General features: G+C 36.4%; 1 protein-coding gene across 1 annotated transcript in view; it reads left to right on the top strand.

The window, feature by feature from the left end:
- ABCA13 (ATP binding cassette subfamily A member 13) overlaps window positions 1-17,579 on the top strand; it is a gene marked incomplete at both ends in the record, with an annotated part of 110,587 nt that overhangs the window by 60,606 nt on the left and 32,402 nt on the right. Inside the window, 7 exons of the mRNA XM_084260630.1 lie at window positions 917-971; window positions 1,569-1,746; window positions 5,115-5,230; window positions 9,334-9,490; window positions 10,418-10,671; window positions 10,955-11,147; window positions 11,989-12,098. Coding sequence (XP_084116756.1) covers window positions 917-971; window positions 1,569-1,746; window positions 5,115-5,230; window positions 9,334-9,490; window positions 10,418-10,671; window positions 10,955-11,147; window positions 11,989-12,098 — 1,063 coding nt within the window. The remainder of the gene's footprint in view (window positions 1-916; window positions 972-1,568; window positions 1,747-5,114; window positions 5,231-9,333; window positions 9,491-10,417; window positions 10,672-10,954; window positions 11,148-11,988; window positions 12,099-17,579) is intronic.

Below are 17,579 nucleotides of genomic sequence, written 5' to 3'. Positions count from 1 at the left end.
CTTCAGCTTTTAACTACATTTGAAAAATCTGTAACTTCTACTAATTTTATATTTGAGTTAATCACCATCTGTTATTTAGCTTTTTTTAAAAAAAGTTCTTTACTTTGGCTTGAAGATGATGAATGAAAAATTAAAGGAACAAAAATAAATGTATAGATATACTCAGTCAAATTGCACCTGTTACTGGAAAGGAGACAATTTTCATCTTTATACAGCTGGAATCTAACAAAATATGACCAAGTGTGTTCAATTAAGTGGTACCCTGCAGAGTTTGTCTAAGGCTACCAACAATTTATTTCTTGGCCAAAGATACTGGGGAAATTATGATTGCTGTTAGGATGGATTTTTAAATTATTATTTTTTAGAATTAGGAACAGCATAGATTTATTTTAGCTATTCTAATCAGGTAATGCTGGTTTGATCTCACTGCAAGAATTTCCAGTCAGTATGACATTACAGCTGGCACACCTGTCAGGTACACACAGAGAAATGTGTCAGGAACAGCAGAGAGGCCAGCTGAACATTGGCTTTTGCACTGACAAAATTTTGCTCCCTCCCCCCCACCTCATTTTTCTTTTGCTTGAACACAAGAAGCCAGTTTCTGTCCCTAAACTACCTTCCAATTCTGAAGTTTACTTTGCTGGGTTGTTACAGTCTGGATGTACCAGGAAACAAAATAGACCCAAGAAGGCTTTGCCCACTCCCAAACTGGGTATCTTTTTAATTTAAACCTCTACAGTTGCAACCTGAGGTGTGCCTTTGCGTGAGTGTTTTTTGTTCTACACCTCTTGCTGTTGCTTATGAAGTATTTAACCCTTTCATTCATCTCGTGTAACAAAGGGTCAAAAGTGTTCTCTGGAACACCTCTCTCCTGATGTAGCATTTACTATTCCATAATTTAATTTTCTTTTTACAGGGATCATTCTCTACAGTCAACCATACGGAGGAGCCTTGCTGGATGAGGACAAAATGTGAGTAAACTCTTAAAATATGTAACAGGTCCAATGAGCAGACAATTGAAACTACTAATTCAATAAGGATATATGTTTCATGCAATAGGTGATGTGACTTGATAGATGCAGTTCAGTTCCACTGACTGAAGCATTTTTTTCTCTAGTCTGGTGTTTCTATGCAAAGTCTCCCCTTTATATCAAATATGGTTGTATTATTTTTGTAGAGAAAAACACTAAATTTACACTGACTGCACCTTGCAGAGTGTTTGTGAGCAGGTCATAACATTTTCAAACAGGTTAATTGTTTTAAATTATTGTCAAGTTTTTGAATGTGTATTGTCTATAAAGGGGGGAAGCATTTGCAAAATCTTCCCTTTAGTATCCAGACTTCACACACACCTTGTGTTCTGTAACACATCCTTGTGACTTAACACATCATCTTGCCCCGGTTCTCTAATTAGATGTTGACAGTGTACAAACACGGTGTTTGCAAGCAGGATTAAGGGTCTAATGCCTAGTGTTGTTTTGGTAAGAAGTTGTCCTTGAAAATTTTGGGTTTGGTGAGGGTTTTTCCCCCATTGTGTTTTCATGATGCCTTTTTGCTTTCTACCCTAGAATGGAGAATGTTCGTCAGTGTGGTGTAGCCCTGTGCATCATGCTGGGTTTCTCCATCCTCACCGCTTCCATTGGAAGTGCCATAGTGAAAGACAGAGTAACTGGCACAAAACGCTTGCAGCACATCACAGGACTGGGTTACAAAACTTACTGGCTTGCTAACTTCTGCTGTGATATGGTATGTGTCGTGTGGGGCAGCATGTGCTCAGGTGTAAATTTGTAACTAGGTTTTCATAAACGAGCAAAAGGAGATACAGTCCTAAGACATGGGGATAAGATTTGACTTGTGCAGAGAAGCAGCTCTGGGCTGTCTTGTTAACAAGCACTGGGACACCATTCCTGCTTTGATGCTGTCATATAAAATTCTTTAAGCGGGGATTGTGTTCTTCATTTCTAAAGTTGAATTCTGAGGTGCAAAGCATTTGCTAGCTTTAGGTACTACACTAATTTACAAATAAAAGTAAGCTGGCTAATCAACCTAGGCAGAGAGAACCTGCCACACAGCACTGCATAGCAGGAGTTTCTGTGCTTTGAGTTGCCACTGGCAAAATCTTTCAGATTCTTGGAGATGCCTGAAAATACTAGTTAGCTACTTCAAAGGCATAATTCTGCTATTCTGGTATGCAATATGAGATACACTCATAACCAGTACCTTTTATTTCTTGAGAGACAATAGAAAATATTACTTATGAATTCATATAGGCAGAAAGATCTAGATCAGAAATGCGTGAAGTCTCTGTCTTGGACATTATTTTTCTTATACAAATTAATTTCTGTTAGCATTACAAATAGTATTGTCTGTGTGCAGTTCATTAACAAATCTCAAAATCTTCTCTTTTGAAAATACCACAAAAGTTTTTATTTTTCCCCAAATCTTACCCTTTTGATCCAGACAAGATCTACTGAGATCTAACTTTAGCAGGTTGGATAGTTAAATAAAGCAGGAATTCTTGCTTATCTTCTTCAAGCCTGAGAAGCTGATTTCTGTTCAGGCCAATAAACAAAAGGGGTGAAATAGAATTATTTTTTTCAAATCACTGTTAATCCCCAGTCACTGATTTTTCAGAGGCTATGTAATGGAGATTATTTGGATTCCATTTAAGTATGAATGTCACAAATTATTTTAAAATATCTTTTTCAAAATCATCCTTCAAAAACTAAAATTAATAATTGCTCCATTATATATGTGTATGTATCTGTGTGTGTGTATATATATATATTTAAAAGGCTATGTCCCTTGCTGAAAGGCTTTTACATAATTCACTTGTGACGTGGCTTGCTATACTATTGGTTGAGTGTTTGGTGGGAATTTGAAATTAGGTCATCTACTTCTGGGAAAAGGACAGAATTACTGAGGTTTTATAAAGAACTAGAGTACTGTTTGCTTCTCATAGAGGGTTGTTTTGTATTGGGAGACTGATTTCAGAGGCAACAGTGAACAATTGGAGTCCCATGGATTATTCAAAAGTAAAAAAATTCCTTTTCCCAGAGAAGAGACACAAACTTTCTGCACCTTGCTGAACACTCTGCGTCATGGAAGGAAAAGCTGGGATCTAGCATAAGCAACCCAAATATGAACTAGCCAGGTCAGGAACAGAGATTTTTGGAACACTCTCTGCTGTCATTCAGACTATTTTAGACCTGAAACATTAGAGCTTCACCCATTCATGCTTGAAATCAGGGTTTTCACACTTGAGCAAGCTTGAAGTAAGAGCACAAGAGTAATTTCTCCAAATGTTATTTACTCGGTCAGTCAATCTTTGTATTCCTTTTTCTGCTGTGTCAGATAAGAAGGCTTGGTTAAAAACTCAGTCCTTCATCATTCAGTTTCTCCTTGTGCAGCAAAGTCAGCTTCTCATTACTTTCTGCCAATCTCTTTCTTTCAAAATGTTCTCACAAATTCAGCACAGTATTGCATGATCAATCATGATCTGGCAAAGAACAGATACTGCTTTAAATGCTAATTGTGCTGTGGATCGTTTAGGGACACAGAACACATGGATATATGAACTGTCAAATTTTAAATCCCTCTACATATTTTAAGTATTACAGGCTGTGTCCTGTATTATTGGTAGCATAATCTTTATTAGGCCTGCAGAAGTATTTGATTTATGAAATTGCTGTCATGAGAATCAGGCTGTTCTTACTGTATTTATACACATGAATTGTATACTTTACTGTGTTCAACAAATGGAAAATCTGTAAGTGCTAAGAAGTTTTCATGACACACATGCTTTGTTCAGATTAAATTTATGTCACTGGAGGGGCAAAATTAGAGTTATGTTATTTGTGCATGCTCAACTTGTATAACGTACCATGCTTTCAGATAAGTTTTCTAAAAGAATTTAATGATTAAGGTACTTATTTCTCAAAAAAAAAGTCCTAGGTCTGTTGAAATGTACTGGGACTCAGACTCTGTGACTCCTCTACCACATTTTTTGAACAGCTCCAAGGTAACTGAAACCTACATCTGTGGAGTGGTATGGTATGATATTTTTATATGGCACTGAATAAGGTACACTGTGAACAAGATGAGAACACTACATCTGTCTACATTTCACTTCATTGCCCTTAAAAATACACCTGTCTTCCCACTGGCAAAGAAACGATGCCCTCTGGTTTAATTTTGGACAGGTTTTCAATGTACTTCAGTATGAAAGTCAAATTTTAACAGTAAGGATCTTGTTCATCTGCACTGAAGATTTAGCTAGACCTTGATTTGTTGCCTTTATCGCAGTTGCATCTCAGAACTTCAGTTATGTTAGAGTAAGGCTAAATATATAAGCAGAATTGGAGGCAGTCTCTGCCCTAGAGAGCTCAGCTTCAATGCACAGAGCAGGCGGACACTGAGAACGGAACTGAGCACAGATTTTCACATCTTGCCACTGCTAGTTGCAAGCAGAACTTATCTCTCTCAAACACTTGGATATAAATCCCCTGTACCCCATTCTCCCCCCACTTAAGTATTTGGTTACCGTTATGTCAAGAAACTAAACGGAGAAACTGCTGTCCCTGTTGCCTAATGGCTGTAACTCTTCTAAATATTATGTCTGTTCCCATTAAAAGTTGTCATTTGCTTCATCAGCACACATGGTCCTTCATTAAAGTCTCTTTTAAGATAGTATCCTTACTATTCTCCTATGACTGAAGCACCAATCAGTGAAGCTGCTATTTCTGAATCCAAGACTCTGTATTCACAGTATAATTTGATGTTTTGGAGCAATAGTCCCATATGGACTCATTATCTGGAAGAGCTAGCTTGTTAAATGGATGTATTGGAAAGGTCAATAGAAATGGAATTAAGGGGAATATTCTATAGTCAGACTTGATTTTGTCAGGCTGTTTCATGTGTGTATGTGTAAGAGGGGCAGTTTCACAGCAAGTGTGGACTGTGAAATCTCAGAGCTCTTCTGCCTAATTCTTCCTAATTTATAGTGTAATTATATTGCAAATATGGACAAGTTAATTTGTAGAGCCCTTCTATGCTAATTAGACAGACCAGTAAGAGATGCTTACCTGCTAAGTACCTTTTTCTTCTGTTTCTAGCTGTTTTACATGGTTCCAGTCACTTTGTGCATTGGTGTCATTAGTGCCTTCCAGCTATCAGCCTTCACTTTCCGAAAGAACTTGGCAGCCACTGTTCTCCTGCTGATACTCTTTGGGTATGTGATTGGAAATGCTACTATAGCATTATAGCCTGTAAGAAACAAACAGAAATCTTTAGACTTGGTTTGCACCTGCTGCTGGATGCATGATTTTTTCTCTTTGGAAATGATTATGATTCAGCAAAAGGTGTGAAAAAACAGGCTGAAACATGAGTTTGTAAGTTTCACTTGGAAGGTGGAGGGAGTTTTGCTCACAGATTTTAAAAAAAAGTTTAAAAAAAGTAAAAAAAAGTTAAAGAAGTTAAAAAAAAGGGTAAAAAAAAGGTTAAAAAAATAAAGACTGGGACTATCTCAGAAAATACTCAGCCTGTATAAAAATAATCTGCTGTTAGGAATCGATTATATGTTATCTTCCAGAGAGAGAGGGAATAATAACATATTCAGGTCAAAATTTCAGTACTTGGCTGTGCAGAATATCATCAAGAAGGCAAGGAGTGTCTGTCTTACTACAGCTCTACCCATTTTCTGTAATTCTGTAATCTAACATAGCCAGGAATTTACATTTCCAATGAGAAGTCTGTCCATTGTGGAGTGCTAGGCTGGTTAGAGATTTGTCTCCATATAGCACTGTGAATGAGGAAAGTCCTCCCGTACCACCCTCTTTCTTAGTTTCACATGCAAAAAATAGTGATAAAAAGTTAAAATAACTGGTTGAACAGAAGATTTATTTCTCTATAGAAATAAGGCTGTTGAGCCCTAAATTCAATCAAACTAATGATCGGTCTATTCTGTTCCTTTAACTCTTCCTACATGTAGTCCCAGGTGATGTGAGAAATACTGACGATGAATAATTACATGATAAGCATTCTGAGAAGTTTCTCCCTTATCTCAAACAACTACATGTTGCTGTCTTGGGGGAGGGGGTTTGGGGGGGGTGCGGAGGAATACACATATTTTATGACACAGATGTTTGGATAATGAAATGTAGAGATGTAAAATAGAAAGGAACTTCTGCAAGATCAGGACATGTTCTGTTCCAGAAAGACTCAGATAAAAACTTTAAAAAAACAAACCCTTAATGTATTTCATCATGAAACTGTTTTCAGGATCTCACGCCTCCATCAATGCCATTTTTTGAAAACTGTTTCAGTATCTTCATAGTTTATTGTATTCTTTGAAATTCCATCCTAAATTTATTTGGAACCGTACTTCATAATTGTCCCTCATCAAGCATGTTTTTCAAGCCCAAACAAGCCAAGTCCTCTGTTGGGAAAGTGCTGCCCCATTCCCTGGATAATTCTAATTATAATTTTTCCCCAGAACTCCAGTCTGAGCTTTTCTTTCAAGGGAATGAGTGGCCAGACTACTATGTAATATTCTAGAGTTCATGATATCAGGACCTTGTAAATAACTCAGATGAAAGATCCAAAGGTTGTACTTCTCTTGTCTTCCTCCTCCTCCCTCTCCACTACTACCAATTGATTCTTCCAAGTTGAATGGAGAAACTCTTATCAGTCTTTACCCTGCTAAATTTCATTCCTTTTTTTTTTTTTTTTGTAGTACAAGTCTTGAATTCTTGTAATCCAGTTGCTGTGACAGTAGTGTAACAGTAGCCATCTACAGAGATCTTAGTCAAGCAGCAAACGAGCCATACAGTACATTGTCTGCCTGTCATACAGCCTTGTATGTCTGCTGAAGTCATGGCATGTTTACTGTGGTGTGCTCACACTGTACCACTAAATCCCAGGTGCCCAGAGTTAGGCTGGTATTATTCTAACCAAAATGTTGAGCTAAAGTTTGGGTATTTTCAGGAGAAACACACATTAACTGAAAAGCTGGACTGTCTTCTAAATTTATTTTGTTGTTGTTGTTGACTGCTGATGCAGTTTAATCATCTCAGCCTAATGCCCCCTGCAGTGTTCGGCTTTGGTTGACATAACCAGTATTATAGTGATTTTTAACATGAAGGTGTATATATTCACTGTGTATTAACATGTATTAAAGATGCAATAACTGTCAGTCAGTAAGTTTATATCTCAAGGAAACTGATAAATTTCAGAATTGCCACAGTTCTCATTCCACCCTTTACTGCACCTAACTACACAGTAAATGTGATGAAGCCTATAGTGGTCATTTTACCCTTCACCAGTACCATGCATGCAATTCTCATTTACCTGCATTCTATAAAGCATTTCTTCCTTTTAAAGTTTTATTTTTTTCTTCAGGATACGTCTATAGTATTACTGATCTAGAATAATGATAAAAATAGCCCAGTTATATGAAAAAGTTAAGCTACATGTAGGAAGGTTATGTGTGCTTGAAAGAATAAGCAACAATTTCCTTGTGTACTACTTTAAAGCTGATTTCCATTAAAAACTATAGTGGTGTCTTAACTAAACTGCATTTTTTTCCTCTTTTACCTGATGGCAAAAGTGTTTTATAGTACAACTACTTAAGCACTTTTGTCTCAAAATGCTGAATCCAGGAATCTTTGATACTTACAAAATAACAAATTCCAGCTGGAGGTGAAGGAGAAGAAAGAGTTAGGATAGAAATGTAGGCAGGTATTTTAAAGGCTGCTTTTGAACATCATATAACTTCAGTATTCTGAAAGTCTTACTAATTTCTTAGTGGCTATAGGCAAACAAATTTTGCTTTCATTCAGAGAAGAGTAACAACACTCTAAACCATGTCTCTTTCCTGAGCTCTTTCCACTGATGGACTTATCTTGTATTTATGGTATTGTAATTCAGAGAAAACCTTAGAATAGTGATTTTGGTATAAGCATGAAGGGAAGTAAAGAATAGTGATTTTGGTATAAGCATGAAGGGAAGTAAAGATTATGCAATTAAAACTCGTAACATGATTCTGAAAATTATAGTGTGATCTTGTGTATTTAAAATCTTCATTTGAGACTCAAACACTAAGTCACTTTACCTTTATCTTCCTGTAAAATAAGGATAACATCACTATTACTTCAGGCAGGAACTGCAAGTTTGCTTAAAGGATTTGGGCATTCTTGGAAAAAAAGTACACAACACTGAATCTAAAAGGGATTTTTATGGCTCATGAACAAAACTACTGTTTAATGCAGTGAAAAAGTGAATCCACAGATTTTTGGCTAGTTGTTCTTGCATCGAACTCACTATTAAGACAATTATATATACATATATTAAGACTATGTACGAAGTATTTATATCTACCATCTCTAGATATTTATATCGCCATGCAATGGTGCATGCTGATACCTATGTTCCTGCAGTCTATAGACTGTTTCCTTGATAGATGTGTCTCACACTATGTTAAATAGAAAATTAATTTCCTTTAAATGATTCATGCTCATTAAGTTGCCTGGGCATTTTTTGTGTCTTATAAAAAATACGGCTGCTCCATTTTGGATAGTCATTGTTTGACTTGCCAGAATGGAAGGTGCCCTTCCTGCACTGAAAATGGTGTAGGCATGGACATGCTGTCTTGTCATCATTGTGCTGTGAAGTAACTTTGCGCTTATTTTTGATGGCTACTACTCTACTGATAACCCGTTTTAGGTAATAACAATGCTAACATGATTTCTGGGAAATTTCTGTTCTCAGATATCAGTCACAAATATTTTTTCCAGTTCAAGGATTAAGGCTTTTTTCTTCCTTTTTCCTTATTTTTTTCTTCTTTTTTTCCTTTCTATTTTTTTTTCTTTGCTCACTCTCTCATTCCTGTAGTATTCTTTTTTTTTTTATTTCTGTGAAAACCTCCAAGAAAAGCTGATTGCTCAGCATCCATGATTTAAGCTTCAAATACTTGGTTTTAATTTTATCTCTCTGTAAGAAGCTTGTTAAGATGCATGGTTTTACAGTCATTCAGAAATCAGGGCTGTCAGCTTTCTGAAACAGGGAAAGTAAATATATACAGTTGATATATGCAAAAATGGATCAGATTATATCTGCACATCATATGGAAGTAGCTATGTTTACATCTACAGAATCATAAGGTAATTTGGTAAAGAAAACAGATCCAAAATTCATCCTTTTTTCTTACAGTTGTTTGAATGTTTTAAAAATGAGTAACTTAGGGGTTTTTTTTCTGATAACTGCTTGCTTTTTTTTTTTTTTTGTGAGGCCAAAACATAACTTATTTGTGATCATTTTGCTTCTGTACATTTTCAGATATGCAACTTTACCATGGATGTATCTTGTATCCAGATTCTTCTCAAGTTCAGATGTAGCTTTTATTTCTTACATCTCCTTAAATTTTGTGTTTGGCCTGTGTACCATGCTGGTGACTCTCTTACCTCGTTTGTTAGCTATAGTTTCCAAAGTACAGGTCAGTACACAACCATTGCTTTGTGTTACTCATAAGTGAGATGTATGCACACACATGCATGAATGTATATGTTTGTGTACATATATATATGTTTATACAAATGCACAGACAAGATTTTTTCCAGCAAACTTACATGTTTTAAAACATTCATGATTTTTCAGTCCTTGTGAATTTTGCTATTGCTTGTTACTGTCTTGAATTTTAACTTGTTTACAAAATAAAAATAAAATAAAAAATTACACTGTAATAATGGAAAAATAGCACTAATTGAAACCTTGACATTTTCCAGACCATTAATTTGTAATTTGCACATAATGGGAGCTGTTTTGGTCCATTGAATAGATTATATGCATTGTAAAATGTGTTTGAATAATATTGACATAAGAAATAAGCTTCATATTACTAGGATCTGTAATGCACCATATGAATAGTAATATGCATTCTCACTCCATGTATGTAATTTTCATTAGTCATAATGGTAATTAAGCAACTGGATAAAGAAGAGATCCAGAATGTGTGTGAATATCTATGAATGCACTGGGTTTAAAATGTGATGAATGATGGAAAATCTGGATTATGTGTCACTCAATTTGCAGGCAGATTTGGTGTTGACTTGGGTTTAACTTGATCATTTAGAAACAATAGTATTCAAATATGAGGATTTTAAGAAAATAGAATGATCATGGACACATGAATCACAAATAAAATTAGAATCCCATGGCCCTAGGCACTCTAGAATACAATGATGAACTCTTCCCCAAAAGAGTTCACAATATGCTCTTCTGAAATCAGTTCACCTTGAGTGAGATTTGAATGCTGTATCTAGCTTTATTAGTGTGCTTATTAGGCTGCTGGAGTAAATTAATTGTTTTCTTTTTTTTTTCTTTAATTTTCTCCTTCCCTCCCCCTTGCTGAATCTTAATATAGAGTTTTCAGAACATCTACAGTATCCTCAAATGGGTGTTCCTCATATTCCCACAATTCTGCTTAGGCCAGGGTTTAATAGAGCTTTCCTACAATCAGATCAAGTTTGACCTGACCAGCAACTTTGGAATAGATTCATATGTGAGCCCCTTTGAGATGAATTTCCTGGGCTGGATTTTTGTGGAAATGGCTCTACAAGGAACACTACTTCTTCTTTTACGGCTTTTCCTTCATTGGGATCTCCTCCAGAAACAAAGGTGTGTTGTCATTTGTATTCTGCCATAGTGGACATGGAATTTATTTTAAAGAACAGAAAAAAGTGGATTCCTTTGAACATCTGCAGATAAATACTTCTGATATCATAGCATGCTGAATTAGTAGAAACTGCAGAAGAAATAGTAGTAATTCTCTTTCTCTAGGATTCTGCTGCGATTGGATCACCAAGCTTTAAGGATTGCAACCAGCGAAATAAAAAGAGCTGTCCAGAGTACAGCAATGTCCAATCTGCCATGTGTCATTTGTTATCATCTTATGTTTTAGGGGTCAGTGTTCAATTAACAGCATAGTCAGCCCTTCAGAAGATGTCGATGTAGAAATGGAGCGACAGCGACTCTTTGGTGGAAGAACTGGTAATGATGTCCTCCTCCTGTACAATCTTAGGAAGTGTTACGGGGGTTTGAGTAAGAAGAACACAGCTGTGGAAAGCATAAGCCTGGGGATACCAAGGGGAGAGGTAAAGAGGTCTTTTTTTTCCTTTCAGAAAATAACACTGTGCGATGGTTCAGATGTACTTAGGTCGTCTATGATCAAAGATCTGTAGATAGCAGCAGAACAATTTCAAGTGTAGTAATTTCTGAAAATCTGGATAAAGTCAGCAGCTCTGGTGGTGTTTAAAGAGCAACTGTGACATCAGAGTGACATGGTGATGGGCTGTCAGATGTATGTCAGTTGTTGGGTAATTGGGGTAACCAGGATGATGTTATTACTAATTAAAGCCTATCTATCAGTAAGAAAGTTCATTAAATAAATATTTTTAAAGTTACAAAGGGCTATAAATACACAATATACATCCTATCCTAGCTTGAGCATATATTCATTGCAGCAAGGGGCGTGAAATAACTGCTCAGAGTCAGCGTATATCCTGGCTGTGAAGTGTTCATTTACTTGTAGGGACTGAAGCAGCTCATGGAAGCTGAGAAATGTTCACTCTTTAGCCTAGTAGTCAGGTTACTGAAATAGGACTTGAGATCCTCAGGTTCAAATCTAGTATTTATCAATAACACAGATAAATAACGCGTTAGTTACTGGTCAGGGTTTTAAGCAGAGGGCTAGGATCCTTAAATAAGTCACTTTTAGGAACTAAGGGGTAATCAAAATATTACACATACAGTTTTTTTTAAAAACTTATTTTCCATGGGAAAGGGAGTTTGCACATACAGTTATACAGTATATCCATATACAGTATGAAAAGTGGAGAAACTGTTGAAAAATTAATATTCCTTCTTTCAGTATAGTAGACTGACTGCATTTGCCTTTTTTTTTTTTTTTTTTTTTTTTTTTTTAATTTCTGCCAGTGTTTTGGACTTCTGGGAACAAATGGAGCTGGGAAAAGTACAACATTTAAGATGCTGACTGGAGATACTATTCCATCGGCAGGACGTGCTGTTATTAGGACTCCTACAGGGTAAATAACACAGGGTTTGATCAGAATAGTGCTAATTGATAATGTGCATGATCAAAGACTCAGCACGTCTTCAGTCCTTTGTACTGTACTCTAAGGACCTGTTTTGTTCCCTTTTAAATGTATATTGCTTTATTGCTGTTAAGTCTCTGCAGGAAAGCATTTTAGCATTATTTAATTTTGTCTGACAGCTCTGTTAATTGGGAGTAAACTTGTCTTAGCAAAAGAGTAGCCTCTAGGAAGTCTTAACATACAGCCTTTTAAAATTGTAACAAAAATCTTAACATATGGTATGTCCAGATGCATGGACATAGAGCCCCCATATTCAGGCTGCACTGGAAGGTTTCCAGGCCTAGGCTGATGAGCAGTGCTTCAAGTGGATAATTTTAAAATATTTTCTGACACTTGTGTTCTTCAGAGTCATTAATTACTTGATCAATATGCCATATAATTAGGATAGGCCGTAGTGCTGGTGATGTTGAGGCTAACTTGGATGGAGTGATGAGTGGATAATGGATTTTTTGGGTTAGATGTAATGAACATTTGCCATTTTCCCCAGTAAATTTGGAGGACAAGTAATGTTCTGGTTTAGTCAGGCCAAAGTAAAATGTGTATGTGTGTATATAAGTGTATTCTGGCCTAGTTAACCATTTTAAAACTTCTGTTTTCCTATGATGTCTATTTCAAAGTAAGTGTTTTGTAGAAGGTCAGGGGAAAGGTTTAGTTCTGATGACTCCAGAGCTGAACACAGCACTCCAGGTGGGGTCTCATGAGAATGCCTTAGAGGGGTAGAATCATAAAATCATAGAATCTCCTGAGTCAGAAGGGACCCACAAGGATCATTGAGTCCAACTCCTGGCTTCGCACAGGGCCAGCCAAGTCAGAGTGTGTGACTGAGCACATTGTCCAGACGTTTCTTGACCTCAGCCAAGCTCGGTGCTGTGACCCTTCCCTGGGGAGCCTGTTCCAGTGCCCACCCAGCCTCTCAGTAAAGAGCCTCTTCCTAATGTCCAACCTAAACCTTCCCTGTCATAGCCTCATACCATTCCCTTGGGTTACCCGCTTCTCTTGACCCGCTGATCACACTGTTTTTGATGCAGGCCAGGATGCAGTTGGCTTTCTGGGCAGCAAGCATGCAATGACAGCTTGTGTTGAGCTTTTCATCAACCAACACCGGCAAGTCTTTCTCCTCAGGGCTTGTCTCAATCCAGTCTGTGCCCAGCCTGTATTTCTGTTTGAAATAGCCTTAACTCATGTGCAGGAACACGCATTTAGCTTTGTTTAACTTCATGAGGTTTGCACAGGCCTACCTCTCAAACCTGTCAAGCTCCCTTTGGATGGCATCCCTCCCCTCCAGTGTGCTGTCTGCACTACGCAACTTGGTGTTGCCAACAACTCGCTGAACGTGCTCTCAATGCTGCTGTTCATGTTGCCAATAAAGATGTTAAACAACGCTGGTCCCAGTACTGACCCCTGAGGAATGCCACTCATCACTGGTGTCCAGTTGGGGTGCAAAGTAGAATTTTTGGGAAGTTAATCTAAAAGATGTTGCAGGTGCATGAGGTATTCAGGGAACTCCTACTAGATTCTCAAAGAAAATAAGACAAAATGTGCTTCAGAGTGGCAGCTGCCTTTTGAACAGGGCAGAGGTGCAGATCCACAAGTAATTATAAAATATTTGTTGGCCTCAAGATTGTTTGTTTATTGAAGGTTTAATACCACAAAAAAGGAGCTTATTCCTAAGAACCCGAGTGAAAACTTTGTCTCTTTTTCATACACAACGACTTAAATAGGTATTTTAAATGCCCTACGTGCCTAAAATTTGTATCTTACCTTTTCCATGGCAAATGCACATTTATACTATACAAGTCTACCAAAATCTACATTTTTTAAACTTTTCATATCCTTCTGCAGGAAAATATTTATATCCAACTTATAACTTTTGCAATCCCATTCTGGTTGCAACTGTGATGTGATGCAGATAGACCAGCAAGAAAAATAATAGGAATATATGACCAACCACAAACAATCCTATGAAGATAATAGCAAAATACCATCCACAGGGGATTTTTCCTTCCTTATTATTTCATGTACCTTATTAACATTACTGTTATCACTGACATATCTGTCCAAATGAAACAGAGAAATAATTATCACATAGACGGAGTGTCCCCATATCAGGGATATTTGCAACACCAGTATTTCAAGGTACCAAAGTAAGAAACATCATTGAACAGTTACTTTGGCAAATGTGGAAATAAAATATTGATACTGAAGTACCAGCAGTCCCTCTCCTAGGGCAGAAATATTAAAAGCAGAAAGAAAGATGACTAGAGAATATTTTAATAAAATTTGCTTATCTGTATTTATAAAGTATCTTGCTATTAGACATTATCAGATTCTTATTGGCTTCTGAAAAACATCCAGACAAAGGAGCTGTCAAGCTTAAATATGTATAACAGTTAACAGCATGGTCTGCTTGACATTTAGAAGGGTTTTCTGTGTTCTCTGTAGTATGGCTGTTCCTCTTTAAGAGTACAAATGTACCCAAATTGGCTTATACTTAGCTCTACTGCAGTAACTAGATTGTCACCAGTGCATGAGCTGGCTAAATGAAAGTGTATAAAGCGGTAAACATTTTTGTAGTTACTTTCTCTGTCAAATAACTTGAAGAAGTAAAGTCTGTATTTAATATGTACTGAGAAATGGTGACACTTAAGAAAATGGTAAGACAGAGGAGAACAAAGTGAGCCCTTGTAGTCTTTGAATCTCACTGGGCTGATGTATTAGCAGATCCTGTGTATCTGCTACACTTTTTTCTTTTTTTTTTTTTGAGTGTACTTTGGCCATTCTTTGTTTACTTCCCCATTCCATATTTGTGCCTAAACCTCCTTCAGTGCCTATGTCATAAAGCCCCCCTTCAGCTGAGGAGGACTATGCACAGCTTGGAAGAGAGTATCAAAATCCTTTGAAGTATCTTGTCAAGATCCATGTAAAATACTGAAATTTAATGTGGCTAGTTGTTTGTTTGCTTGTAGTGGGCTGCATAGAGCAAGAAATAGATAATTTGGATGTTGACTTGGTCATAAGTTGCCCCACTGAGGCCTGAAGCATTTGGCAGTCTTACTCATGTAATTAATTTATCTCCCATAAATTTCCATTGTCTGCACAGAGAGATCTTCCATGACAGCAACTCCCCATTCTATTTGAATTGTCAATCATCTCAGATGTTGGATTACAAAGTCATAGGACCAAAGAACTGCCCTCCAAAGAGGGGAAAGTAAAATAATTCTTTGTAGCTCAAAGTTGGACTCTTTTGATAGTTATGATATTCAGCTTGATAAATAATTGAAAACATAATTCAAATAGCTTTACTTGAAAGGCAGAATAAATTTACATCAATATAATGGCTGAGATAGCTGTTGTTACACTGTATATCAGTATAATTAGTTTAATTATAACTAAGCTATAGTTACATTAATTATATTTTAACCTTGATTTTTTATAATGTTAATTGTGCATTAGTATGCACTGAATTGAATGTGCCGTAAAGAGTACAATGGAATGTCTAACTACTTTTGCAATTTGTAAATTTATATTTCATTTTGACTAATTAATGGAATTTATTTCCCTACAGAAGCCATTGTAAGTGCCATATACATCACTGCTTTTATTTTAACTGCATTCAAAAACTGCAGAAACAGCACACAAAAGTGAAACAAAGTGCACATCACAGTCAGTAGTGAAGCAATTTTTCCAAAACTGCAATGAGGCTGATTTTGAGGGTATTAACTTGTCTCTGAACTTAAAACTGAGATTTAGCCCACAGCTACCTATAAGCTATGTTGCTGGTAACTACTCTTAACAAATAGGGACCACATCTGGTCTCTGCAATAACCAGCCTAGCCACCTGGAAAATACAGGTCCAGTTCAGGCAGGAGAAGGCAATAGGTTTTGACCAAAGTCATTCTTGCCTTTTGCAGTATTTTGGTTTCTTTTCAGTGTCAGAAAGGCTTTCTGACTGGAGCTGCCCATGCCACCTCAATGTAGCCTTCAGGGCTGGAATCAGATTTGAGTGATTCGATATAACAGGCCTTAAAATAATCAGTAGAGGAACAATTCTGAATCAAAAACGTTATTCACTCTGAGTTTGGTTTATTATTCCCAGTATCCTGCAAGTCTGGCAAATTTCTTTCATCAACATTAGCACTCCAAAGTTATGGAAGCCTCCTCAAGTCCTGAATTATTTTCACAATTATTTTCTCCAAACTATTGTGATTCTCACTGCATAAAAGGAGACCAAAGCAATTGGAAAGGGATGGAATGCAACATATTCCATGCTTCAAGTGCTAGACTGTGCTATTTTTCTTAAGGATGCCATACATTCTGTTGACATTTTTTGAAAGTGTACTAGAAATGTAATTTTTGAAATTTAAAATTTTTTTTAACATACAAGGTTTTCTGGGCATGTTCTGCTGGTTATGTCTGCTGCAACTGTTCCACTTCAAGGGAAAAATTAAACAGTAAAAAAAAAAAAGTAAAAAAGTATTGACTGGATATAACAATATAGCCTAAAAATTAAGTCTTCACTGCCAGGAGAAAACTCATGTTCCATGTCAGTTCTATTTCTTAACTTTATCAGGATATGTAACCAAAGTTTCTAACAGAATTTAAATATTACAATTACTCAATGTTTTTTCCTGCCTATAGGTTTTAGATATTACACTGGAATTCATTGTGTCTACTGCACTGTGGACAAAAAGGCTGAGAGGGATTGGAATCTGTACTTACATGTTCTGCCTATATTTTTTTATAAAATGAGCTGATTTTTTTCTTGCTGTATGTCCTTTTGTTCATTTGAATGACCTAATGAGAAATGCTAGCATGTTGATAATGAAAGGGCAGAAAACAAACACCTATTTTCTCTAGCTTGAGGAGAAAAAAAAATTAGCACTTTGTTGCATACTAATCTATATTTCATAAAATAGTAAAAAAATGTATTTGCAACTTGATTCTGATAACATCATATATGAAGATGTTAGTTAAGGAAGGAGTTGTATGAATGGTGTCAGAATTTAAAAAAAAAAGGGGGGGGAAAGCATTTACAGTGTATCACTTAGTGAAAAGGTTCTCTGGTATCTTGCCATTACTACTTGAAACATTCATTTCATTTAGACCCATGAAAATGAAATCTGAGAGATTAACAGTCTCAAGGCAAATAAATTTCCAGAGATGAGGGAAGTTTTCTGTTGTAAGATATAGACTATAATTAAAAATTATACTGTGCTGTTCCTTCATCTATTCTTTCAGTATTCAGAAAAAGCCTAGGAGCTGGCTAAACAAAAATGAAGGATTATCTCTGGCTTTTTGATTTGGAAATCTACTCAAGTCATATTGCTGAGGGAATAGACATTACACACCAAAAAAAAAAAAAAAAAAAAACCCCTCAATAAAAGACCAGAATCCTCATATGCCTTTTTTTTC

Source organism: Gallinula chloropus, assembly GCF_964237585.1.
Source record: "Gallinula chloropus genome assembly, chromosome: 2".
NCBI lineage: Eukaryota > Metazoa > Chordata > Aves > Gruiformes > Rallidae > Gallinula > Gallinula chloropus.
The sequence above is the reverse complement of the archived record's forward strand: the minus strand, read 5'-3'. Positions and strand labels throughout refer to the sequence as shown.